Genomic DNA, 26,039 nt, shown 5'->3' on the forward strand with positions numbered 1-26,039 from the left:
ATCTCTAACTACTAGTGCCTGTTAGCAAAATATGACTTTATGAACTACTTGAAGTTCCTGGAGTTCAAAGACAAACTCCCCCAGGAGGACAGGGCCCAATTCCAAACCCTTGTTAAGGAAGGTAGCCTCTATGCAGCTTGCAATTAGATTTTAGCTGTGGACGCATCTGATACCACAGTAGTAATGTAGTTTGTTGTTTCACACTTTGGGGTTCCCCAGGGAGATTCAGAACACCATAGAGTTCTTTTCAGCAAGAAAATAGACAAGTCTTTGTGCTCATTAAAAGACTCCAGAACAGCCCTCCTCTTTCTGGGTATTCATGAGCCCCAAAGAAGCGTCATCATAAACAGGTTTATAAGCAGAGACTCCTTTCATAGCCTTTCTATAACCAATAAGAATATGAACCACCACACAAGTATCAGAGTACAGATGACAAGGTATGCCAAACTATCCACCTTGGTGATAGCCAACCAACCTCAACCACCTGCTAAAAGCTATTTTTGACAGGATGCTTGAGAGCTGCCACCTTATGAGGCCATTCCCACCTGTTTCTGTAGTCCATTTTGGTGGCTTTGTGAGGGGGAGAGATAGCTCAGTGATTTGAGCATCAGCCTGCTAAACCCAGGGTTGTGAGTTCAATCCTTGAGGGGGCCACTTAGGGATATGGGGCAAAGATCTGACTGGGGATTGGTCCTGCTTTGAACAGGGGTTTGGACTAGATGACCTTCTGAGGTCCCTTCCAACCCTAGTCTTCTATGATTCTATACCTTGCCCTCAACTGGAGGGCTATAACAGTGGACCTGTGGGTCCTAGATACCATCCAGTCTGGCTACACAATCAACTTTGTTTACCCACCTCCTCCCATGAGGAGACCCTTCAGCAGGAGGTGGAATTTTTCCTTGAATGAGGAGCTATAGACGAAGTGCCATATCAGCATCAAGGGAAAGAGTTTTATTGTATTTCTTAGTTCCCAAGAAAAAGGGAGGACGGAGGCCCATTCTTGACATCATTTTTATTCTCAAACTAAAATTCTACATGGTTATGCTGGCATCAATAATTCTCTCCTTGGAGAAGGACCCATGGTTTGCAGCTCTTGACGTGAAAAATGATTCTTGTCAAATGGACCCACTGACCGATCCCTCAAAGGATTCCTGAGATTTCTGGTGCGGCAGGAGCACTGCCAGTTCAGCGTACTACAGTTCAGGCTGGCAACGGCATCCTGGGTCTCCATGAATGTTGTCTTAATGTTAGTAGCACACATGAGAGAAAATGGCTACACCATCTTCTTCTTTCACTTGGACCACTGGCTTCAAACAGGCAGATGCCAGTCGGAAGTTCAATCAGCAACTTTATCCTTGCTCTACTTCCCGGCATCCTTGGAATCTGCATATACATGGAAAAGTCTATTCTGACTCCTGTGTCGCTCATAGAGTTTATAGTGGTGACCCTGGATTCAACTACAGCCAGTTCCTATCTCCCTGCAAACAGATTCCATGCCATGAACAGTTTGATAAGACACTCACAGACCTTGAGCAACAGTGTGGATCTGTCTCTTTCTTTGGCCACATGGCCTCCTGAATGCGTGTAATGCCATTAGATACTAAAGCTGTCAGTTTGAGAGTAGATACAGAGTGCTGTCCTTGCTGAGGATGAAGGCATCAAAATTTTAACAGGAGAGGCCGAAATACTTTTCACTATAAAGAATCTAGCAACAGCAGGTTGCTTTTCCAGGTTGGCTAAATGTTATCAAGATAGGAATAATCTCTGACTTTTGAAAATGGGTGACTAAATCTATATTTAGACTCTTAAATAACTGTCTTGTTTCCAAGAGATGAGCACACTCTTCTCTCGTTGAAATCAAGTTTCACCTGTTTTATCTTACACATTAATGCTGATCTCAGTTACATTTATGTGGAAATTTACTAGATAACATATGAAAACAAAATGTTTTCTCATAGTCACAGATGCAAACCCAGGTACAGCAGGTGGGCATTGTACCAACACAAGCGATGGCAGCTGGACCAACAGCAGATCCTGAGAAACGCAAACTGATACAGCAGCAACTGGTTCTACTGCTTCATGCCCACAAATGTCAGAGACGAGAGCAAGCAAATGGAGAGGTGCGAGCATGTGCTCTCCCACACTGTCGAACCATGAAGAATGTCCTCAACCACATGACACATTGTCAAGCTGGGAAAGCCTGTCAAGGTAAGAGCAAATTTTTCAGACGGTCAATAGAAGAGTTCTTTACTACTCTCAGTGGGTTTTTTCTCTGCTGTTTTTGCCAGCTGACAGTGACTTTTTCCCCTGGCATAAAAGTTCCTTTCTTTAAATATCTGCTACGCCTTTTTGCCTTTTTCCTCTTCCGGTCTTGTCACTTGTTACCGCCATCATACAGTTGTTCTTATCAGAAAGAATAAAATATTTAATCTTTCAAGGTCACTGTTGATACTATTTTACTCCTGAAAGAGTAGCATGTTTCACTTCTCCCATTACAGATCAAGGATGTCACAACTGCAGCGTACCTGATCTCTGCTAGCTTAGCATGTGGAAGCCGTTAGATGGTTATTGAACTAGTTTCCTTCATTTCAGAGCAGCTGAACTAGTTTTCTGCATTTCAGAGCAGCATACTTATTAATGTACTCTCCAGAGAAAGAGGTGTTCATTATTTGTTCAAGTCCTGACATTTTGTTGAGTTGTATTTGGGATTTTGGTGTTTATAGCACTATTTAGTAAAGAAAATTGAGGGTATTGGAAATGGAATGAGTTTATTCAGAGACATAAACCCAGATTTAAAGCTAAATTTTATTGCTTCACTTTTTTGATAGTTGCTCATTGTGCATCTTCACGACAAATCATCTCTCACTGGAAGAATTGTACTCGGCATGATTGTCCTGTGTGCCTCCCTTTGAAAAATGCCAGTGACAAAAGAAACCAACAACGTAAGTGATCATTTCTATTTTTCAGCTACTGTACAAACGTTAGAATAACATAGATAAAACAAACTGAATCAAATATACAGTACTATGTAGGACTTTGAGTTATAGTGGTTTGATAAACTCATTTGCTGTATATGATATTCTGTTATAAAAATACATTTGGGCTGTCCCCTTTTTGGTCATTATATTCAAATCATTACTTTGAATACTTGATTTGTGACAAAGGGAAATTCCCAGTCCAGAAAGACAACATCCATTTTGCCAAGACAGGACAACTTCTAGCTGTCATTTTGTATTAAGATAGGTCATTCAAATTATTAGTGGGTCTAGTTTATTATTCCCATAAATTGTGCGATTCATTATCTGCACACAGATGGCACTTGAGACGAAGTAAGATTCTTTCCTATGTTTCATAATATCAGAAATAATTTCAAGTCTGGTCCTTAGCCAAGGGTGCCATTGATCAATGTAGGACAAACACATTTGCATAAATGGAAACACGTTTGTGGAGAGGCAGGTCCCATGCATGTGTCCCAGCGATTAATCCTAAGAAGTAAAACTGCATTGTATTGTGTATTTACCCTAAAGAAACTGACTGAATGGCTGAAATTCTAGTAAGCCTTCTTGCAAACTCCACCATAATAATTTGTGAACTCCACCATAATAGCTTAATATTACAGTTAGGTAATATTTATTTTTCAACTTAGGGTCTTTTGTGGTGGTGTCCTCGAAGCAGATAATTGTTGAAATTATATTGGTGGGTTTTAAAGGGTTGCTGGGCAGGATTAAAATAAACGGAGATAGAAGATCTAATAGTGTGCATGCTACAGTCTGTTAAATGATATCACACAAAAAGTAAATTTGAAAAGGCTATAAAAGAAAAGTCTCAAGTCATCGAGGGAGGTGGTGGGAAATAACTAAGGGTCAGGGAAGAACTGCATAGTTGAGTAGTTGTACTTTGAAAGAGCTGTACTTAGTTCTGCTTTAGGCTGAGATCACAAGGAAAGTGAGGCAAGCTAATAAGCCATGTAAGAAAGAGGTGGAAGAGTTTCACTGAAGGCAAAGGGAGTTAAGACTGGAAAGAAGCTACCAAAAAAGTGATTCTACCATTCTCTTATGTTTACGTTAGCTTAGGTTGAAAAATTCCTGCGCAAGTTACTCAGATTTGGAACATCTTGATAAATTTGGACCAAGTTGATAAATTTAAACAGTAATAAGTCACCAGGACAGTTGGCATTCACCCAAGAGTTCTAAAGGAGCTCAGATACGAAATTGCAGAACTAACAACTGTGGTATGTAAGCTGTCTCTTAAATCAGCCTCTGGTATCAGATGACTGGAGGATAGCTAATTTGTCACCAATTTTTTAAAAAGGCTCCAGAGGCGATCCTGGCAATTATGTGCTGGTAAGCCTAACTTCAGTACCAGGCAAATTGATTGAAACTATAGTAAAGAACGGAGTGATCAGACAGAAAGATTAACACAATTTGTTGGGGAAGAGTCAACATGGTTTTTGTAAAGGGAAATCGTGCCTCACAAATCTATTAGAATTCTTTGAAGAGGTCAACAAATCTGTGGACAAGGGTGATTCGGTGGATATAGTGTACTTGGACTTTCAGAAAGCTGTTGACAAGATCCCTCACCGAAGGCTCTTAGGCAAAGTAAGCAGTCATGGGATAACAGGAAAGGTCCTCTCGTGGATCATAACTAGTTAAAAGATAGAATGCAAAGGGTAGAAATAAATAGTCAGTTTTTGGAATGGAGAGAGGTAAATAGTGATATCCCCCAGGAATCTGTACTGGGGCAAGTGCTGTTCAATATATTCCTAAATGATCTGGAAAAAGAGGTGAACAGTGAGGTGGCAAAGCTTGCAGATGATACAAAATTACTCAAGATAGTTAAGTCAAGTCCACAAAGACTTACAAAGGGATCTCGCACAACTGCGTGACTGGGCAATATTGATAAATGCAAAATAATGCCCATTGGGCAATGTAATATACTCAAGAAAAAGATCTTGGAATCATTGTGAATAACTCATCTGCTCAATGTGCAGCAGCAGTCAAACAAGCTAACAGAATATTAGGAACCTTCAGGAAAGGGATAGATAATAAGACAGAAAATATCAGTGTCGCTATATAAATGCATGGTATGCTCACATGTTGAATATTACATACAGTTCTGGTCACCTCATCTCAAAGATATATTAAAATTGGGAAAAGATACAGAGAAGGACAACAAAAATGATTAGGGGGTTAGAACGGCTGGAGAGGTTAAAAAGACTGGAACTATTCAGCTTTGAAAATAAACTACTAAGGGGGGATGTGATAGAGGTCTATAAAATTATGAATGATGTGGAGAAAGTGAATAAGGAAGTGTTATTTACCCCTTCATATAACACAAGAAGCCGAGGGTCACTCAATGAAATGAATAGGCAGCAGGTTTAAAACAAACAAAAGGAAGTACTTCTTCACATGACGTATAGTCAACCTGTGGAACTTGTTGCCAGGGGATGTTGTGAAGGCCAAAATAATAACATGGTTCAAAAAGAGCTAGATAAGTTCTAGGAGGATAGACCACTCAATGGCTATTAGCCAAGATGGTCATGGATGCAAAACTGTGTTCTGGGTGTCCCTAGCATCTGACTACCAGAAGTTCAGAGTGGATTACAAGGAGCTGATCACTCAATAATTGCCTGCTCTTTTCATTTCCTCTGAAGCACCTGATATTGGCCACTGCTGGAAGACTGGTTAGTGGGCCAGATGGATGATTGGTCTGACCCAGTTAGGCCATTCCTATGAATAGATAATATAAATTAATGAGTTTTGAGGAATATAATTAGCCCTTTTATGCTGACTGTTGCTAGTTTTACTAGTCTCCTCCCTGGTCTCACATTCTTTTAGGCATGGCTAATTGCTAGTGATTCATTTCTGCGATAACTGATTTTTGAGGCATTTGCTGATAGTTTTAATTTAAAAAATAGCAGCTTTAATGTCTGATCAAATCCGGTGAGAAATCCATTCAGCATTTGCTCTCAAGTTACTAACTACATAGTTTCTAGCAGTCATAATGCAGGTGTTATCATGGTGATCTTCTAATTTAAGTCACTGCAGAACACTTGGCTGTGCATTGTTCATACATTCATTGTTTTGTCACTTGTGTGATTTATCAAACCAGTAAAAGCACTTGAATTAAAATAAATGTTATGTAAAAAGCAGTCTTTTTGTTATTAGATCTCTGAGTAAGATGTATTGGCTTGGATGCAACAGAAAGATGGAGGGTAACTGCAGAATTTGCCTTTTTTTCTTGGAAGACGAAGGCAATACAAATCTCAAATCCTACTTCCTTTTCCTCAATTTGTTCGTAATTCAGCACTACTCACCATTAGCACTTACTGCCTAACAGTGCACTGATGTGCAAAATTCTTCAATCTGAAATGCATGTCTAAGTGATATGCATGACTTCTCGTGGCTTGTACTAAGCTAAAAAAATTAAGTTTGTGAATATTTAAATTTTATTTATTTAGATTTAGAACACAAAGGCGCACCTGTCTCACGCTTTAGGCCCTCTTAAGGTAATATTAAAATTCAGTTAAATTAATGAGGTGCATCTGAAAATTGGCACATTGTTTACATCCTCAGGTATCATGTTGCTAAACATTGGTGTGCTGGTTCACAACATCCCAAATTAAATTATGCTTGCTTTTAGATGTGATTGCTTGTCACATCTCCCGTAATTGTTAAAAATGTCCATGGCAGAAAATGGTGGGAAAAACTGAAAAAGAAAGGAATGGAAAGATCAGTAACTTTTACTTCTCTATCAAGTTGTGATGCAAACAGGGTAATGTTTCAGGATCAGGATAGCCATCTGGTGAGCCATGAGAGTACTAGAATCTGTAGCCCTGTTACATTGTCTGTCTTAAAATTTGAACTTTGAATCCCTGTTGCATCTGTGCTGGGCTTTTATGTGGCTCCACCTTCTGAATTTTTGAGTCTGTGCTTTCCAATTTTGGAGCATGCAGGATCAGTCACACCTCACTGGTATCTGGAACACTTCAAACTCCTTTTGAGTTCTAGAGGATCATTTTGAAGCAGAGATGCTATATACAAATACAGCACAGATGCATGTTGGTTCTCAGAACTATCTTTTAAAGATAGGGAAGGGGCAGCTTAAAGGGGGAAAGAGCACAAAACGTAGGAAGATCTGGTGGATACCCCCTCCCTGTAACAACCACCTCACACTTGCTGATCCCCAAGCTTCTGAAATCTTCTTATACCCTGTAGTAACTCATGTTCCAGCCAGACACTCCCCCATTTCATTAACCTTTCTCACTCCTGGGACAAATGCATCTACCTAGCCTCCAACCCCAATTCCCAAGATCTTCATGATCCACTGTAGCAGGTTTTCTAAAATCTTTACACCTGTGCATGTGTAAACCTTTTCATTTCTGGAACCCTCTATATTGCTGCAAGAATCCAGTGCCTCACATGCTTATCAAATGAGTGGTGTTAAGCTATATCTTTTTAGGGTATCTTACTTAAGTCTCTGAATGTTTTGGATTTTCTACAAGGAATGTATGTATCTGATTTCAACTACATCCTTGATATAAAATGTAATCTTAAGTACCGTATATACTCGTTCATAAGCCGAATTTTTTTAGTAAAAAAGGGAAGCACCAGAGAAGGGAGTTGGATTATGAATGGGTACAGAAAGGGAGAGGTGGGACAGAGCCCCTCCCCCTGGCAAGGAGAGGCAGCACAGCCAACAGAGCCAGAAGGGAAGAGATGAGGCCAGAGTCTCTCCACTTCTGGCCACGCTGCTCTCCCCCCAGTCTCCGAAGCAGCTGCGGGACTGGCAGGCTGCAGATGTGCCGCTCGGCCCTGCCTCCCAGAGCAGGCTGTCGTCGCACCACCCGGCCTGCTGGAGTATGCTGCAGCTGTGCCGCCTGGTCCAGCCTGCTGGAACATGCTGCGGCTGCGCCACCCAGTCTGGCCCGCCACTCTGCTGAACCTGCCGAAGCAGCTCCAGCGAGGCAAGAGACATCCTCCCCAGCTAAGGTGGGAAGGGATGGGATGGGGAGAGTCTGGGGGTCCCGGGCTAGGGGTGGGGGTCACGTAGGGGGTGGTCACAGGGGTTACTCCCCTGACTCCCAGCTCTGCGCGCGTGCACACACCCAAAAATAAGTTTCCCCACTAGTTGCTGTCTCAGCCTGTCAGTGTAAGCAGCTGGTGCACTGGGACACTGTTTACTTAGGTTTTACCTGGGTGCCTGCAGCTGCTCAAGGTAAACAAACCATCTCGGACCACCAGTGGCTTATCCTAATGGCCCAGGAGCCAAAGTTTGCTGACCCCTGAATTATAGGATCGGCTTGTGAAGAGGTTATAAAAAATTTCCATTTTTACTTATCCATCTTGGGGGTGGGGGGAACCGGCTTATGATTGAGTATATATGGTTACTTATTTTTATTATTAGAGGTAGCACCACCTATTATTACAGTTGTATGACACTTCCTCTTATAAGACCCCGTTTTCAGTTGCTTATACTTTGAAAAACTTTTAGCCATTTGGACTAAAGTTTTCCATGCCAAGTGTCTGCGTCAGCTTGAACTTTTTTTTGGAAAATTTCAGCTAAAATGGTTAAGGAATTTCCAAGAATGAGGCTAGGAAAAATTGCATTGCTGTGCCCATATTTAAAAAAGAAAAAATCTTGACCTTTTGGACATGTCTGGTGCCTCCATGCTTTGAAGTAGGGGCTTAATTTGGCAAGGGGATGTTAAAGAGATGACTACTTCTGTCCCTTGAAAATTTGTGCACATTTGGACTAGCTTACGAACCTATGAAAAATTGCAATTCACACAGTCTCAGCAGAGACTTCGTTGATTTTTAGCAGTTAAATCTCTGAAGATTCTGTACTCACTAAGCCTACATGAGCCTCACTACTCCTAGTGCTGCCCAACCTCACATACGCCATCCCTACAGAGCAACTGAGGACTCTGCATCCCCTCACAACTCCTACATGTGATTTGATATTCACATGTGCCATCCTCATAGAGCGACTGTGCATGCTCCAGCCAAGGGCTGTGGGGACAAGAATACTTACCCTGTAATGAATGCTCCCAGTTTCTGTGGGCCAGGGTGGGGCCGGGCACCAGAACTGAAAGCAGAGACTCTGTATTTCCTGTACTCTCAGTGATCCCATGCTGGCACTTAAGCATCATGTCTGAGGAGGAAATGGTGTGATTCAACTGCAAAGGGGACAAAAGTGAGGGTGAGGGAGAGAAGGGTGAGACAAGGAGTCTGGGACTGGAGTTTGGGGAGAGAAACTGTGACCAGAAGTTGGTGGGGAGGCTGTAGTGGAGGAGTGAGGAGTAGTCTGGGATTGCTTGGGCAGCGAAGCTGGGACTAAAAGCTGGGGGTGGAGAATTGAACTGGTTGGGCAAGGACTATGGGTTTGGAAGCCATGTGGTGGGAGTCTGGATCCTGCCTGCTTGAGGACGAAGACTGGGATTGGAAGCTAGGAGGAGACTTTGACTGTGAGCAAGTGTCATGGATATAGGTTGGAAGGTTTTTGTTTTTTAAATGAAGGAAAAAACACTATTGCTGCAAGTTTTGTCTGCTTTGGTAAACATGCACGTAAGCTTGAAACTTCTGAAGTACACTGTCCTTCGAAACTGCATGCATGCTGCCTATATGCTAGTGTCCCACTATCTCAGGGCATATGAAGGGGCATAACCCCAACCACCACTCTCTTCTTCTTGACCATCATTAGCAACAATCTAGAAATGATGTCCATTGCTTCACTGTTAGTCCTCTTCTTTTCTTCCCCTTGGGAAAGCTTTGCTTCTTCATTAAAATAGTTAATTATTATTAAAAACAGTGTTAGTTTTCCTCTGTTGGGTGTTTACGTTTTCTTTAGGTTCCATTGAGTTTCCTCAGCACTGATGTGGGTGCTGCTATATTGGTAGAAACTAAGACAGTAGGCTTCAAACAGTGCCTCTCGTGAGAATTTAACATCTCTCATGGAGAACCTCACAGGATGTCTTTGGTTTAAGAAACGGGCACCTTTCAGATTGGTGCTCAATTCATAAATCCATTTCTACTCACCTTTGTTACACCCAGGAGAGCTGACTCAGACTAAGCTTCTTAGACGAGGCCATGTGAGTATCTGTCTTAGGAGCAGAAATGCCAGCGGAATCCGGTCTGAGATCCTAGTTGCACTCAGCTGAGTCTGAATCTAGAAGAGTGTTCTGAGCCTAAAGACACTTTGGCATAGTTTGATCTGATTTATGTTTTCCAGCCCCCAGTGCCAAAGATGAGGCATCTTCACAAATCCTGTTAACCTCACAATCCCATTCGCAGAAGCTCAGAACTGTGAACATGAAGGGATTGACTCCTCTTCCAGCTGCTGCCTCAGGTTCTGTGTTGAATTTTTGAGGCAGGCCTGTAGAGTCCAGAAAACTGATGTCACTTGGTAGCTGGGCCCTTTAAAGGGAACTAAACTCAGCTCCACCTGTGACACAATTTGCTTGCCTCTCCAGATGGAGAAAATGGGTAATGGCAGGTGACAGACCTTTTGGGGAAGAGGTAAGAAAAGGCCTATGGAAGAGTCCTCTTTCTCCCCCCCCCCCCCCAAAAAAAAAAAATAAGTGGGGAGAGACAGGCCTCTCCAGAGGACGATGGGAAACTGGACACAGAAGGGCTGGAAGAAGATCCTCCAAATCTAAGTCACCCAAATGCCCCTCTCTAGAGGAGTAGGCTTACCTAGTTTCCTACATGACTGAGGCACTCAAACTTACAGTAATGGAGAGTGAGACCCCCATGATATTCCTCCTCCAGAGATGGCTCCCTTTCAGTTCACCTTTCTATCATAAAGATAGTCAAGATAGATTGTGCTGATCTACATGCTTCTACAACAATCCCAAGGTCATTTAGGAAGCTGTACAAGCTGGAATTCTCCTTCTATAAGATCTGTGATTTTCAGCTGAAAATGGGCCAAACCATTTCTTCTCACAGCTTCCCTTAAATCCGGTGTCTCCCTTAAGAATCCATTTGAAAGGAAAGTGAAGAACTCTGTCAGATACACCTAGAAGCTAGGTTGCCCAGATTTATAGCACAGTTGACATCTTTGCATTGGTTCTAACCCAAGAAATGGGCCTGTAGATTTTTTTTTTTTGAGAGTTCTAATATGCTTTTCTCCTTTAAGATTCTCTCTCTCCTCTCCATTGACTGCAAATGCATTAGGCAGCTGGTTTGGTCTTGAACCTAAAATCAGTACTTCAAAGCAAGAGAGTCTCATATTGTGTAGGACTGAAACTTCTCTAATTTGGCTCTTCAGATGATAGGAAAGCCCAAGTTTATTTAAACTAAAATGTGTGTATGGATAGATAGATATAGATATAGATATATCATATTTCATTTACTTGCATGAAAGATGCCTTCTATTGCTGTATCAATCTCATTTGGACTTTTTTCTCTTACCTCATTAATCCCACACTCCACCTCCCTTTTTTATTGTATCTTTTTAATTTTTTAGCCCTTCTTGGGTCTCCAGCTGGTGGAATCCAGAATTCAATTGGCTCTGTTGGAACGGGCCAGCAGAGTACTCCTTCATTAAGTAATCCTAATCCAATTGACCCCAGCTCCATGCAGCGAGCCTATGCTGCTCTTGGACTACCATATGGCAACCAGCCACAGACACAGTTGCAGCCGCAGGTACAAGGCCAACAACCAGCACAGCCTCAAGCTCACCAGCAAATGAGGACCATAAATCCACTAGGTAGGTGAAGAAAATAGCAGTAGAAATGTGTTCTGTAATAATAAACTTAATTGCAGCCTAATCCAGCAAACGAGGAAAGTTCAGGCATACTGATATGATTGCATATAGATAATGACTTTTTTGTTTAGATTGAGTAATGAAACAAAATTTTATCTTTAAGCATACGTTCGTTCAATCTGTTAGAAAAGTAGGAAGTTCAGTTTATGCCAGATATAGCTGATGATAGCTACTTTCAGAAAAGTATGATTAGCAGTTAAAAATATCACAGATTTTGTTGTTGCTCATAGTGCTGTTTGTATTTAGGCATAATTCCTTATGGATTTTATCTTGTTTAATAAAGCATGTAAATCACTCATATTAAGATTGTTCCGCTTCAGCAGATACTAGATAGACTGAGTCAATATGATGGATAAATTGTCAGCACTGTTATGTTCTCTCTTGTGGTTATGTAAGCTCATCTCAGATCTCATGACTTTAGAATTTTATCTGTCAGTTTTATAATGAAAACAAGTGTGCCAAAAATTATAGTATTTCTAATTTCTGTCGATGAGTAGTTTATTTCAGGAAACGCCACAAGAATTAGATGTTCATGCACACGTGTTTATCATATATAACAAAAAAAAAGTTTATTTCTCATTTCTTAACCAAGATCAAAATGCCATTTATGTGACATTTATTATCAAAATTCTGAAGTAATACCTAAGGACACCAGTTTTGTTTCATTTTTTCCCAAAGGAACTAACCAGATGAACCTTTCTGCAGGAGGGATAACAACAGACCAGCAAGCTAGTTTAATCTCAGAAACTACTCTTCCAACATCCCTGGGGACAACGAAGTAATGCACGCATTTTATATTCTTGCTATTTTAAAGATTTGTTTGCATAGAGTGTAAGTTTTTAAATGAAGAATATGCATTGTGCAATATGATTTTATCGTCGTATCTTCTGTTGTAACAATTAATGCTGCTCTTTGGCCACACGCTTTCCCACGCCCATTGCCATTTCAAACCTGCACAGCTCCCAGCACAATTTTTCTTCAAACTTTTGACTTGAAAATGCATTTCTAAAAGTAGAAAATTTTATTCTTCTTTGAGTGCTTGCTCATATCCATTCCAATTAGGTGTGCGTGCGCTGCGTGCACGTTCGTCGGAAGATTTTTACCCTAGCAACACCCGGCGGGTCGGCAGGGCGCCCCCTGGTGTGGTGCCGCTATGGCACCGGATATATACCCCTGCTGACCCATCCGCTCCTCAGTTCCTTCTTACCGCCCATGTCGGTCGTTGGAACAGAGGAGCGTGGCTTAGCTGATCTCCACTTCCCTAGCTATTCACCGTTCTAGTACTTATTGTATATGTAGTTGTATAGTTATAGTTGTAGTTTATACTTTATTAACCTTTATTAACGTAGTTAGTGTATATACTTAGAGGGTTGGGGATTAGCCCCTTCCTCTCTCCCAGTGCCCAGGCCCATGCCTGGTTCACCAGGCTTCAAACCGTGCTCGGCCTGCCGCCAGCCGATGCCAACGGGAGACCCCCACGACTCCTGCCTAAAGTGCCTGGGGGATTCCCGTCTCACAGATAAGTGCCGGATTTGCAAATCATTTAAGCTGCGGACAAAAAAGGAGCGAGACTTTTGCTTTAAGCAGCTCCTAATGGAGGCGGCCCTCACTCCTCCAGCCTCGGCACCGAGTGCCGCACAGTCCGCACCGGGGAGAAGTGCCTCGTCGGCACCGGAGAGTGCCGGCACCACCAAGATGCCCTAGCACCAGCCATCACCGGCACAGAAGACAGCCCGGCACCGCTCCCTCTCCCCACGTGCCAAGAAGGCCAAGGCTCCTGTGGCTCCAATACCCACGCCGCAGTCAGAGCATCAGCCAAGACCGAGTCGCCCAGCACCAACAACTGCCGCGGCACCGGCGATCCCAGCACCGTTTATTCCGGCCATGCAAGAGCCGTCAAGTCTGGTGCGTGACAGCTCCCCGGCACATACCTCGGTAGAGCTTCTCGTTCCTACCACGCCAGAGACCTTTTCAACGGCGAGGGAACTCATTGCTCTAACAGAGCCACCCTCCCTCAACTCCCGGCACCGCCGGTATGCGTTGTTGCGTCAGTGGGGAAGCCGGCCCTGGTCAGGCCACCTTCCATCGATGCCGCAGGCAGGCACCACTTGAGGTCGAGGTCTCGCCAGTGTTCCCGATCTCGCCGCCGGTCCCAGTCCAGGCACTGCTCGCAGTCCCGGTACTGGTCCCCTTCTTGGTACTGGTCATACTCGCGGCACCGCTCAAGATCCCGCTCCCCGCACCGGTACTCTAGACGGTGATCCAGCTCCCGGCACTGTTCTCACCGCAGCTGCTCTCACCACCGAGCTTCACGATTCCGGTTGACCTCCCGGCACCCATCTGAGTCTTCGCACGCTGACAGCGCCGTGTATGGGGACTCAGACCCGCAGAGCCGTCTCCTTCAGGAGGCTCAGGGCACGGAACAAGCACCTCAGTGGTTCTTCTGGACACCTTGGGCATATCATCAGGCCCAAGGCGAGCCTGCAGTACCATCTTGTTCCACCCTGTCGGAACACCGAGCACCAGAGGCCACTGTTAGCCGCCCTCCTCCAGCGGGTACAGACGACTCGGCTCTGGCGCCAGACCCTTGGGTGTTCCCGGGCCCTGATGTTCCTCAAGAACAGGAGTCATTGCATGATCCAGTCGTGCCGGGTCTGTCTTCCTCTTCATCACCAGACGTGGCAGTGGCTGGTACCAACTCATCAGGCCCGCCCTCGATTGACCTCCGAGCCCACCAGGACCTTCTAAGGCGAGTCGACTTAAATATCAACCTCCAGGTGGAGGAGGTCCCAGAGGTGGAGGACCCGGTCATAGACATATTGTCGGCAGATGCGCCAACTCGCGTGGCTTTGCCATTCATACGGTCTATCCAAGCCAAAGCAGACACCATTTGGCAATCTCCGGCGTCTATCCCTCCTATGGCCAGAGGCGTGGAAAGGAAGTACATGGTATCCTCTAAAGGGTACGAATATTTATATACTCATCCTCCACCATGCTCTCTGGTCGTTCAATCTGTGAATGAGAGAGAGCTCCATGGCCAACAAGCTCCTGCCTCAAAATCGCGGGAGGCTATAAGCATGGATCTATTGGGGCGTAAAGTCTACTCCACCGGACGCCTCCAACTGCGAGTGGCCAACCAACAGGCCCTACTCAGCAGATACAATTATAACACCTGGCAGTCGGTGGGTAAATTCGTTGAACTGGGCCCACAGGACTCCTGCCCAGAATTCCAAGCCCTTCTGGAGGAGGGGAAGAAAGTGGCACGGACTTCCCTGCAGGCCTTGCTTAACGCTGCTGATTCGGCTGCCAGAACTGTGTCATAATGCGTTCCCTCGGGATGCATACTCCGCAAACCCAAAGATGGTCCTTCCGTACCCAGCCTCAGCGCCCTTATCCCCCGCCCAGGCCACGACAAGACTTTAATAGGAGCCGTGGTCGCAGGAACCGCAGGAGACAATCAGGTTCCCAAGGGGGCCAGAATAACGCTCCCGCCAAACCATTAGCGGGACCAAAATCGAACTTTTGAAGGTGCGCCCAAGAGCAGAGCACCAGTCCTTTCCCAGGATCCTCTTCAGTTCTCCAACCGCCTTTCCTCCTTCCTCCCTGCATGGGCCCAATTAACCTCAGACCGTTGGGTCCTACGCACGGTGGAATTTAGATACCGCCTTCAATTTGTTTCGCCCCCTCCCTCCCACCCGCCCTCCCCGTCCCTCTTCAGGGACCCCTCTCACGAGCAATTCATCTGGCAGGAGGTTCGCATGGTCCTCTCAATTGGAGCTATAGAGGAGGTGCCGGAGGAGTTCAGGGGCAACGGATTTTACTCCCGATATTTCCTAATTCCCAAGGCAAAAGGAGGTCTCCGTCCCATCCTACACCTGCGCGGTCTCAACGTCTTTCTGAAGAAGTTGAAGTTCCGCATGGTGTCATTGGGGACCATCATCCCATCCTTGGATCCCGGAGACTGGTACGCTGCTCTCGACATGAAGGATGCATACTTTCACATCTCAATTTACCCTCCGTGCAGACAGTACCTACAGTTTATGGTGCACCACCAGCATTTTCAATTTGCGGTCCTTCCGTTTGGCCTCTCCACCGCCCCGCGGTGAATAGCTAGGGAAGTGGAGATCAGCTAAGCCACATGTTTACAAAGTGCATGGCGGTAGTGGCTGCCTTTCTCCGTCATCGGCGCATAAGTGTCTTTCCTTACCTAGACGACTGGCTGGTTCGCGGGACATCCGAGGCCCAAGTCACCAGGGATATGGCCGCCATCACGAGCCTATTCGAGCGATTGGGCCTCATGATCAATCTAGAGAAGTCCACTCTGGTGCCCACTCAAAGAACAGAATTCATTGGGACCATTCTAGACTCCAAGCTCGCAACAGCCTCCCTTCCGTTACCCCGGTTTCGGATGCTAGTCTCGGCCATAGAAAGCCTTCAAACTTTCCCGACGACCTCGGCCCATACCTTCCTCAGCCTTCTCGGTCACATGGCTGCGTGCACTTCTGTAACCAAGCATGCCAAACTACGCCTGCGTCCCCTCCAAGCCTGGCTTGCCTCAATTTACCGCCCAGGGACTCCATAGATATGGTCGTCACTGTTCCTCAAACCATCTTAGGCTCCCTCAACTGGTGGCTAACGCCTTCCCTGGTGTGCGCAGGGATGCCGTTCCAACTGAGACAACCCTCAGTGTCCCTAACAACGGACGCCTCATCTCTTGGCTGGGGGGCACATCTAGGCCATCGCCGCACGCAAGGCCTCTGGTCAGTTCAAGCGCTGTCCTTGCACATAAACGTCCGGGAGCTGAGAGCAGTCAGCCTCGCCTGCCAGACATTCCAACAACATCTACAGGGATGTTGTGTTCTAGTGCTTACGGACAACACAACAGCAGTGCACTACGTCAACAAGCAGGGCGGGACTCAATCCTCCCCCCTTTGTCAGGAGGTGATCCAACTGTGGGAATTTTGTATAGCCCACTCTATAGACCTTGTAGCGTCCTTCCAGGAGTCCGGAATACTCTGGCAGACCATCTCAGCAGATCCTTTCTCGCCCACGAGTGGTCGGTTCGCCCGGACATTGTTCACTCCATCTTCCAGAAGTGGGGCTTTCCCCACATAGACCTGTTCGCTTCCCGCAACAACAGGAAGTGTCAGAGGTTCTGCTCCTTCCAGGGTCTCGCCCTGGGCTCAATATCAGATGCCTTCCTAATCTCTTGGGCGAACCACCTGCTTTATGCCTTTCCACCCTTCCCGATGGTGCACAGGGTTCTCGTAAAGCTTCGCAGGACAGGGCTCGACTGATTTTGATGGCCCCTGCATGGCCCCGGCAACACTGGTACACCACGTTACTGGACCACTCGATAGCCGACCCGATCCCCCCTGCCCTTCCATCAGGACCTGATAACGCAGGACCACAGCAGGCTTCTCCACCCAGATCTGCAATCCCTCCATTTGACCGCTTGGCTCCTGCATGGTTAACCCGATTGGAATTACGCTGCTTTGCCCCAGTACAAGAGATACTCCTGGGTAGCAGGAAACCCTCTACCCGGTCTACTTACTTAGCCAAGTGGAAACGATTCTCTTGCTGGTGTCACACGGGATGCTGCACCTATGGAGGTTTCCATCCCCACTATTTTGGATTACCTCTGGCATCTCAAACAACAGGGCCTTGCAGTCTCATCCTTTGGAGTACACTTAGCAGCTATCTCTACTTTCCACCCCGGTGAAGGCGTCTTCTCCCACCCGATGGTTTCGAGGTTCCTCAAAGGCCTGGAGCGTCTATTTCCTATTGTGCGACGCCTCGCCCCTTCCTGGGACCTCTATTTAGTTCTAACAAAACTTACATCCCCCCCGTTCGAGCCATTGGCAACCTGCTCGCTCTTATATTTGTCATGGAAGACTGCCTTCCTGGTAGCCATTACCTTGGCTAGGAGAGTCTCTGAGCTTCGGGCCCTGATGGTGGACCCACCATACACGGTGTTCCACAAGGACAAGGTCGAGCTACGCCCACATCCAGCATTCCTCCCTAAAGTAGTCTCGGCCTTTCATCTCAACCAGGACATATTCCTCCCGGTCTTCTTCCCCAAACCGCACACATCATGTACGGAGCAGAAGTTACATTCGCTTGATGTCCGTAGGGCTCTCGCCTTCTATATTGACCGTACGAGGCCCTTCCGCAAAACGCCCCAACTTTTTGTTGCAGTGGCAGACCGGATGAAAGGCCAGGCCATCTCTACCCAGAGGATTTCGTCCTGGATAACAGCATGCATTCGGGCGTGCTACGATCTAGCTCACGCCTCTCCGGGTCGTATTACCGCACATTCGACCAGGGCTCAGGCCTCATCGGCTGCCCTCTTAGCTCGAGTACCTATTCAGTAGATATGCCGAGCAGCTACATGGTCTTCGGTACACACCTTTACCTCCTATTATGCCCTGGTCCAACAATCCAGAGACGATGCAGCCTTCGGCTTAGCAGTCTTGCATTCTGCAGTTTCTCACTCTGACCTCACCGCCTAGGTAAGGCTTGGGATTCACCTAATTGAAATGGATATGAGCAAGCACTCGAAGAAGAAAAGATGGTTACTCACCTTTGTAACTGTTGTTCTTCGAGATGTGTTGCTCATATCCATTCCAAAACCCGCCCTCCTTCCCCACTGTCGGAGTAGCTGGCAAGAAGGAACTGAGGAGCGGACGGATCGGCAGGGGTATGTATCCGGTGCCATAGCGGCGCCACACCAGGAGGCACCCTGCCGACCCGCCGGGTGTTGCTAGGGTAAAAATCTTCCGACGAACGTGCACGTGGCGCGCGCACACCTAATTGGAATGGTTATGAGCAACACATCTCGAACAACAGTTACAAAGGTGAATAACCTCTTTTCTTTTATGTACTTGTTCCGTATACTTAACAGCTATGATTCTGTATCTCATAGATTCCCTGTCTTTTCATCTTTGTTCCAGTATCTCACAACACCTAAACAGTTTTAAAAGAATTAAATTAATGAGCCTCTTGACAATGGCAAGTAGCATCAATGAAACCTCTGAAGTGGTAGCAGTTTTCTTTTCTGCCCTCAAATTCCATGATTTCATTCCTTTTTATATTGCAGTTTGATGTCTTCACAGTTTCATTTTAAAATCTTTGTAACTGTGGCTGTCAGTGAAGAAAATTGTTTTAAAAATAATTCTTCTGTTTCATATATGAAATGGGCAGTTGTGTTCCACACTATAACATTCCCTTGTTTGTCTTTCATTTCAGTCCACTAATGAATGATGGCACAAATTCTGGCAATGTTGGAAACCTCAGCTCATTGCCAACAGCTGCACCTCCTTCCAGTACGGGGGTAAGGAAAGCATGGCATGAACATGTCACTCAGGACCTACGCAATCACTTAGTCCATAAACTGTAAGTATTTACCATGATGGGAGACTTTTTCTTAAATATTTACATTCCTTGATTAGTGACTTGCTGTGTGCAAGTGTCTGAGTTGGGAAATTGTGGAAACCACATGAGTGGATTTTGATGTTACCAATTGAAATATCATTAATTAATGAAGTTTGATGTATTCATCAAACCAGCAAAGAGTCCTGTGGAACCTTATAGACTAACAGACGTTTTGGAGCATGAGCTTTTGTGGGTGAATACCCACTTCGTCGGATGCATATAGTGCAAATTTCCAGGGGCATGTATATATATGCAAGCAAGAAGCAGGCTAGAGATAATGAGATTCACCCACGAAAGCTCGTGCTCCAAAACATCTGTTAGTCTATAAGGTGCCACAGGACTCTTTGCTGCTTTTACAGATCCAGACTGACACGACTACCCCTCTGATACTCATCAAACCAGTGGCTCAAGACATTGGTAATGGGATTATTATAGCAACTGAAAAGTGAGCACCTGGTAGTTGAAGGCCTACATGATTTTGTGGTCTGGGTTCAGTTCGTGTTGGAGAAATGTACACACGATAAAAACCACCATCACAGTTTGCACTGATGGGTGCCCTGCAGGAAATCTCAGCAGATGGCCCTTAGAGATTGAGGTATCTTCTTAACCCTATTATCTCTCCAGCTCAGGTTTCAGGTTCTGAGGACAGTGCTAGCAAATATCCATTGCCTCCGCCCTTGCTGTATCTGTTTTGTAAATAAAGGACTTCATTCACTTGCATTGACAGTCTAAATGCATTTCACCATTACTAAATTCACTTAAATAATTGTGGGGGAGCGGTTGGACAGTGTTTCTCTTAAATAGTGTTAATGTATGTTGTGTATACAAAGTTTAACGATTGTAAAGAATTATAAATGTACATTTAAAGAGATGGATTTTATGTTTTTTTCCCTGTAGCGTCCAAGCCATCTTTCCCACTCCTGACCCAGCAGCACTGAAGGATCGCCGCATGGAGAACTTGGTGGCTTATGCCAGGAAAGTGGAAGGGGATATGTATGAATCTGCTAATAGTAGGGTATGTTACCTCATTGCAGACATTCACTGCACTTTAGTGAATTGTTCATATTTTAAATCTGACATGTACAATGAAACCTGCTAAAAACCTTTTTTTCATTTCACTACACGGCAGAAAATCTCCCAGTGCTTTCAGTGTATATTACCTTGTTTTATAGCAGAAAACCTAACAAGCTCAACTGCATAGGTGGTTTTTGCAGTCCCTATTATCATACCCCATTCATCCACCAAACAAGGTCATTATTGGGAGGATCTTCCTATCTGCAGAGAGGAAGCAGGCCCTCTAAATCAGGGTTTCTCAGCCTATGGGTGAAGACCCAAAATTAGGTTGCCAGAATGTTTTGGGGATCACATGACAGCTCCTGTGGCTCCTATCCCACAGGGCTGGCTTCTCTGTGCCGAGCTTTGCAACCTCTAGGATCCCAGCGCCACTCAGATTTTGCCCAGCCATCGTGATGATGAGGGTCCAGGTAGGCCAAATTTGAATGAGTGGCGCTGCAACCCCATGAGCCAGGTGATAACTCTACCAACAAAAGTTTGGTCCAGTTGGGGGCAGAGCCAAACCTGAGCAGTGCTGCAACTCTGGAGGTTGCAACACCTGAAGTGGAGAGCCAAGCCCAGCCAACCCCACAGCATAGGAGCTGCAGGAGCCACCATTTTGTGGGGTGAGTTCTGGGCAGGACTCAACCCCCCCAGAGGGCAGGATCTGACTGAAACCACCCCAGGGCATGATCATAACCAGGGTTAGGTGAGTGGGACAACAGAGACCTGGGGTGACTTAGGTCAGCCCCATACTGCAGGGCTTGGGGAGGAAGTGCTACCTCCACCCCCTGACTCATCTCAGTGAGCCATCGAGCCTCTCTAGGTTGTACAGGGTGCAACCAAAAAATTGGGGTAATGTGACCCCGCCACCACCACGTTCCTCCTCTGATAGGGGGCACAGCTATGCTTACATGCCCCAGGCGTTAAAAGGTCCAGTTACTGGCTCTGCCCCAGGGCCTCCACCCCCAGACTATTTACTAGGTTGCGACAGGCCATAAACATTTACAAATGGGTTCTGAACCCAAAAAGATTGAGAACCAGTGCTCTAAATAAATGTAAGAGCATAAAAACTTCCTGTATATCTCAAAGTAGTGCTAAAATGTTCTCTTTCAAGAATTGTGGAAATTGATCCTCGCTCTTTGGATGTCTCCCTCTAGCAAACTAGTTCAGAAGCTTCCACAAGCCATATGTGCTGGGACCACTCCCTCTACTTTAATTTTTGGGTGTAGGCCCAACTGCACTTCACTTCTTGGGACTGCTTGAAGGTGCATTGGGCTTTGAGTGCGCAGCTCAGCATCCTTGATAGTTCCCTGGCTGGCTTTGTCCTTCCTTTTCCCTTTTGTTTTGACATTTCTTATTTGTAAGTAAATATTTTTTAAGGGCTTTTCTCTGTCCATGCCATTGAAGACATCATTCTGCTGGATCCTAGCCCTATTAGGCTGCTTACCCTTCCCCTGTTTGCAGCCTTGTTAGGATTTCTGAGGGAGCATTAACTCAACCACCATCATGGCTGAGGTGGCTAAGAAAACTAGCTTTAATCTGTGTGCTTCATAAGATGCTGTGACATCAGTTACCAATACTTATCTGTGGTGCCTGGAAGAAGGTCATAACAAGGACTTCAGTCTTCCTCACTTTCTCTGAACCCATAAAAATCTGGATAGTTTTTGTAGGTGGGGGAACTCGGTCTGGTTGACCTGAGGTACTGAGCATCTGGTTTCAATGTTGGGCATGGGGTGAAAGCCACTTATTCAGGCCTGCCAGAGCAGTATAAATGTGTCCAGCAATGGCAACCATCAATGAGAAATCTTACCAGACTGGGATCCCTAAGCCCATGCCTAAGGAGAAAGATGCTACACAGCTGGTTCTCCTGGGACATGACCCATGTTGTTGTTGCTGCTGTTTCTCAGCTGCACTCCAGTTGAGAATTGCCAGCTTCCAGGCAGTAATAGCAAAGTATGGGCTCGCTATCTGGGATGAAAAAATGCATTTCTTGGATCAGCTCCCTGAAGTGTAGAAGTGTCAGGACAAATGACCTGCAGCTAGCCTGGTTACCTGTTATCAGCCAGTTTAGGTGCCACTGGGTCCCACTTGAGCTACCTGATTGGCCAAACCAGCCCAGTTGGCCGAGGGCATTAACAGATGTGCTTTTAAGACCACTAGCAGCAGAAGGGCACTGGCTGCTCAAAGCATTTGCCCACAGCTTCAATAGCTCTTGTGCCTGCTTGTTCCCAGCCTTCCCTCGCTCCAGATATACTCTACTCGAACATCTGATGGGCTCTGACCCTTGGTTCTGTTGCCTGAGCTCTGACTCCAGCTGTGACTTTGGGCTCCAATTCCTGACTACCAACTCTTGCTCTAACCACTAGGCATGGCTGCCCACATCCTAGTTCCTGACAAGATCCAATGCAAGTCTTGTGGCAGATAGTGTCCAGACACACACTGTGGACATCCATCTAATGCTTCTGCCAGATCAGTGCAATGGCAGGGTTCTGATGCTCTTCTTAGCCAAAGAGCCACTGGTCAGACACAAATGGAAGACTTTCCATATGAGAATCCTGATGTCTTTTAGAATAGAGGGAGAAAATGAAGGATTCCCAGGCAAACCTCAGATCACTTGGTCTCTACATTCTGTCAGTAAGACAGAAATTCACTAATTTCTTCCCAACTTTTGGGCCAGATACTGATTCAGAGGCACTCTTTTTTTTTTTTTTTTTTCAGGCGGTGGTCCAAGCATTCTTACAAGAGATCCCATTGGGGAATTCATCTGCTGCATTTAGTTCCAGTAAAAAAAAAATTAAAAGGGACTCTGTATAGTCCTTTTTGTGGATTTTTACCTTTCTCCTCTGAGGACCATCCATTCCACTCTGTGACAACAGAAGTAGAATAATGTGATGGGTCCTAAGAACAGATCATGCCATCCTGTTCCACTCTGGCATTACTCTCCCATCTTCTCTGCCACACATTCTTTTTCAGGAATTATCATGAAAGTGCTATGGGAACCATAGAGTGAGTCCCTCACCCATACGGGGGAAACAGGCTCTACCCCAGTTATTTTCTGATACCCAAAAGAGCAAAATGATTGTACCTCCCATAATGGATCAGAGGTAAAATATTGCAAAAGCTGAAGTTCCTTATTAGTCTCTATTGTACCTTTAAGTCCATAGGATTGGTTTGCTGTTCTCTACTTGAAGGATGCCCACTTCCCCTTCTCTATCCATCCAGCTCCTGGGAAGAAGCTACAGATTTAGAGGCAAGGAGGATTTGGGGAACCACTACCACTACTCACAACAGTGTTGTTTGAGTTACTTTGATTTCTGTAGAAAACCACAAGTCTCTGCCTATGGTGGCTGTTTTCTTCAGACATTTAAGACTACCCTTATTTAGATGCTTGGCTTTTGAAAAAAGTTTTTGCCTATTCAGGAAGTCCTCCAGCCCCTGTGACTTCTCAGACTATAAGATTTACTTTCAACCCACAAGAGAGAGAGTTAATTGGAACCCCGAGAGAATCCTTGAAGGTTTTCTCTCCAGAGGACAGATTCCATACCATGAGTATTATCTGAGATCACAGTGTTGGCAAAACATATAATTCTTCCTTGTGTCAGTTGGGCGCATGGCTTTTTTGCATCTAGGTGATATTTTATGTCAGTCTGTGTCTGAGATCTGTGCAGGGCTATCTGCAAAAAATATCATCCCTATCTTGACACATGCATAGCTCAAGAGGAATCAAGACTTGGTGCTGTGGTGGACTATGGAGGAATATCCTTATCAGGGAGTTTCCTTGTCACCTCCTTTGCAAACTGATGCAACCCTCTCCCCTTCCCCAATACACTCTGTACCCAAACTGTGTCTTGAAGACCCCTAACCCCATCTCCCTTAGCCATATGGAATTGGGAAAGGAGAAGCTGCCAGGACAGAGCCAGACTGAGACTCAAGATGGCAGGCATAAGTTCAGAAGCAGTTTAAACATACTTTCTGATATAGATGTGATCACGCTATGCATTTTACAGTGACTCTGAGCATTCTTTTCACTCCGCTGGCTGACTTGACTGCTCAAGTTTCTTCCTTCAGTCATTTCCTTTCATCCTCCCTTCACGTACCTTTCATGTTCTTCCCCTTTTCCTTTGTTTCTCTTTCTAGCTAATCCCCTTCTGCCATCCCTTCTCACATGCTCTTTCATTTTTATATATGAAATTAAAAAAAAAGCAAAAACGCACCCAAAATTTTAAAATATACAAAATAAACAGGGCTGTCAAGTGATTAAAAAAAGTAATCACAATTAATCGTGTGATTGAAAAAAGTTTATCATGCTATTAATAGAATACCATTTATTTAAATATTTTTGATGTTTTCTACATTTTCAAATATATTGATTTAATTACAACACAATCCAAAGTGTACATTATTTGTATTAAATGTTTGCACTGTAAAAAACAAAGGAAATAGTATTTTTCAATTCACCTAATACAAGTACTGTAGTGCAATATCTTTATCTTGAAAGTTGAACTTACAAATGTAGAATTATGTATGAAAAAACCCTGCATTCAGAAATAAAACTGTATAAAACTTTAGCGCTACAGGTCCGTCCATTCAGTCCTACTTCTTGTTCAGTCAATTGATAAGACAAACAAGTTTGTTTACATTTATGGGAGATAATACTGCCCACTTCTTAATTACAGTGTCACCTGAAAGTGAGAACAGGCGTTTGCCTGGCACTATTGTAGCTAGCATCACAAAGTATCTACATATCAGATGCATTAAAGATTCATATGTCCCCTGATGCTTCAATCACCATTCCAGAGGACATGCATCCATGCTGATGACGAGTTCTGCTCAAAATGATCCAAAGCAGTGTGGACCGACGCATATTCATTTTCATCATCTGAGTCAGATGCCACCAGCAGAAGGTTGATTTTCTTTTTTGGTGATTTGGGTTCGTAGTTTCTGTATCAGTGTGTTGCTCTTTTAAGACTTCTGAAAACGTGCTCCACACCTCATCCCATTCAGATTTTGGAAGGTACTTCAGATTCTTAAATCTTGGGTGGAGTGCTGTAGCTGTCTTAAAAATTTCACATTGGTATCGTCTTCGCGTTTTATCAAATTTGCAGTGAAAGTGTTCTTGAAGTGAACATGTTCTAGGTCATCATCCGAGACTGCTGTAACATGAAATATATGGCAGAATGTGGTTAAAACAGAGCAGGAGGCATACAGTTCTCCACCAAGGAGTTCAGTCACAAATTTAATTAAGGTGTTGTTAAAAAAATAAGCATCATCAGCATGGAAGCATGTCTTCTGGAATGATGGCCGAAACCTGAAGAGGCATATGAATTTTTAGCATATCTGGCATGTAAATATCTTGTGACGCCAGCTACAGCAGTGCCATGCAAACACCTGTTCTCACTTTCAGGTGACATTGTAATTAAGAAGTGTGGGCAGCATTATCTCCTGTAAATGTAAACAAACTTGTTTCTCTTAGCGATTAGCTGAACAAGAAGTAGGACTGAGTAGACTTGTAGGCTTTAAAGATTTACATTGTTTTGGTTTTGAGTGCAGTTATGTAACAAAAAAAATACATTTGTAAGTTGCACTTTTGTGATAAAGACATTGCATTACAGTACTTAATGAGGTGAATTAAAAATACTGTTTCTTTTACCATTTTTACAGTGCAAATATTTGTAATAAAAAATAATATACTGTGCACACTGTACACTTTGTATTCTGTGTTGTAATTGAAATATATTTTAAAATTTAGGAAAACATCAAAAATATTTAAATAATTTCAATTT

At 44.7% G+C, this 26,039-nt stretch overlaps 1 protein-coding gene across 6 annotated transcripts in view; it reads left to right on the top strand.

Moving 5' to 3' along the window:
* Positions 1 to 26,039, top strand: part of CREBBP (CREB binding protein) — a 195,071-nt gene that overhangs the window by 99,828 nt on the left and 69,204 nt on the right. For all 6 annotated transcript variants that reach the window (XM_030577229.1, XM_030577230.1, XM_030577232.1 and 3 more), the window contains 6 exons: positions 1,959 to 2,208; positions 2,829 to 2,942; positions 11,467 to 11,709; positions 12,445 to 12,544; positions 19,015 to 19,161; positions 20,098 to 20,215. In XM_030577229.1, the coding sequence (XP_030433089.1) occupies positions 1,959 to 2,208; positions 2,829 to 2,942; positions 11,467 to 11,709; positions 12,445 to 12,544; positions 19,015 to 19,161; positions 20,098 to 20,215 (972 nt within the window). The remainder of the gene's footprint in view (positions 1 to 1,958; positions 2,209 to 2,828; positions 2,943 to 11,466; positions 11,710 to 12,444; positions 12,545 to 19,014; positions 19,162 to 20,097; positions 20,216 to 26,039) is intronic.

Source organism: Gopherus evgoodei, chromosome 10, assembly GCF_007399415.2.
Source record: "Gopherus evgoodei ecotype Sinaloan lineage chromosome 10, rGopEvg1_v1.p, whole genome shotgun sequence".
NCBI lineage: Eukaryota > Metazoa > Chordata > Testudines > Testudinidae > Gopherus > Gopherus evgoodei.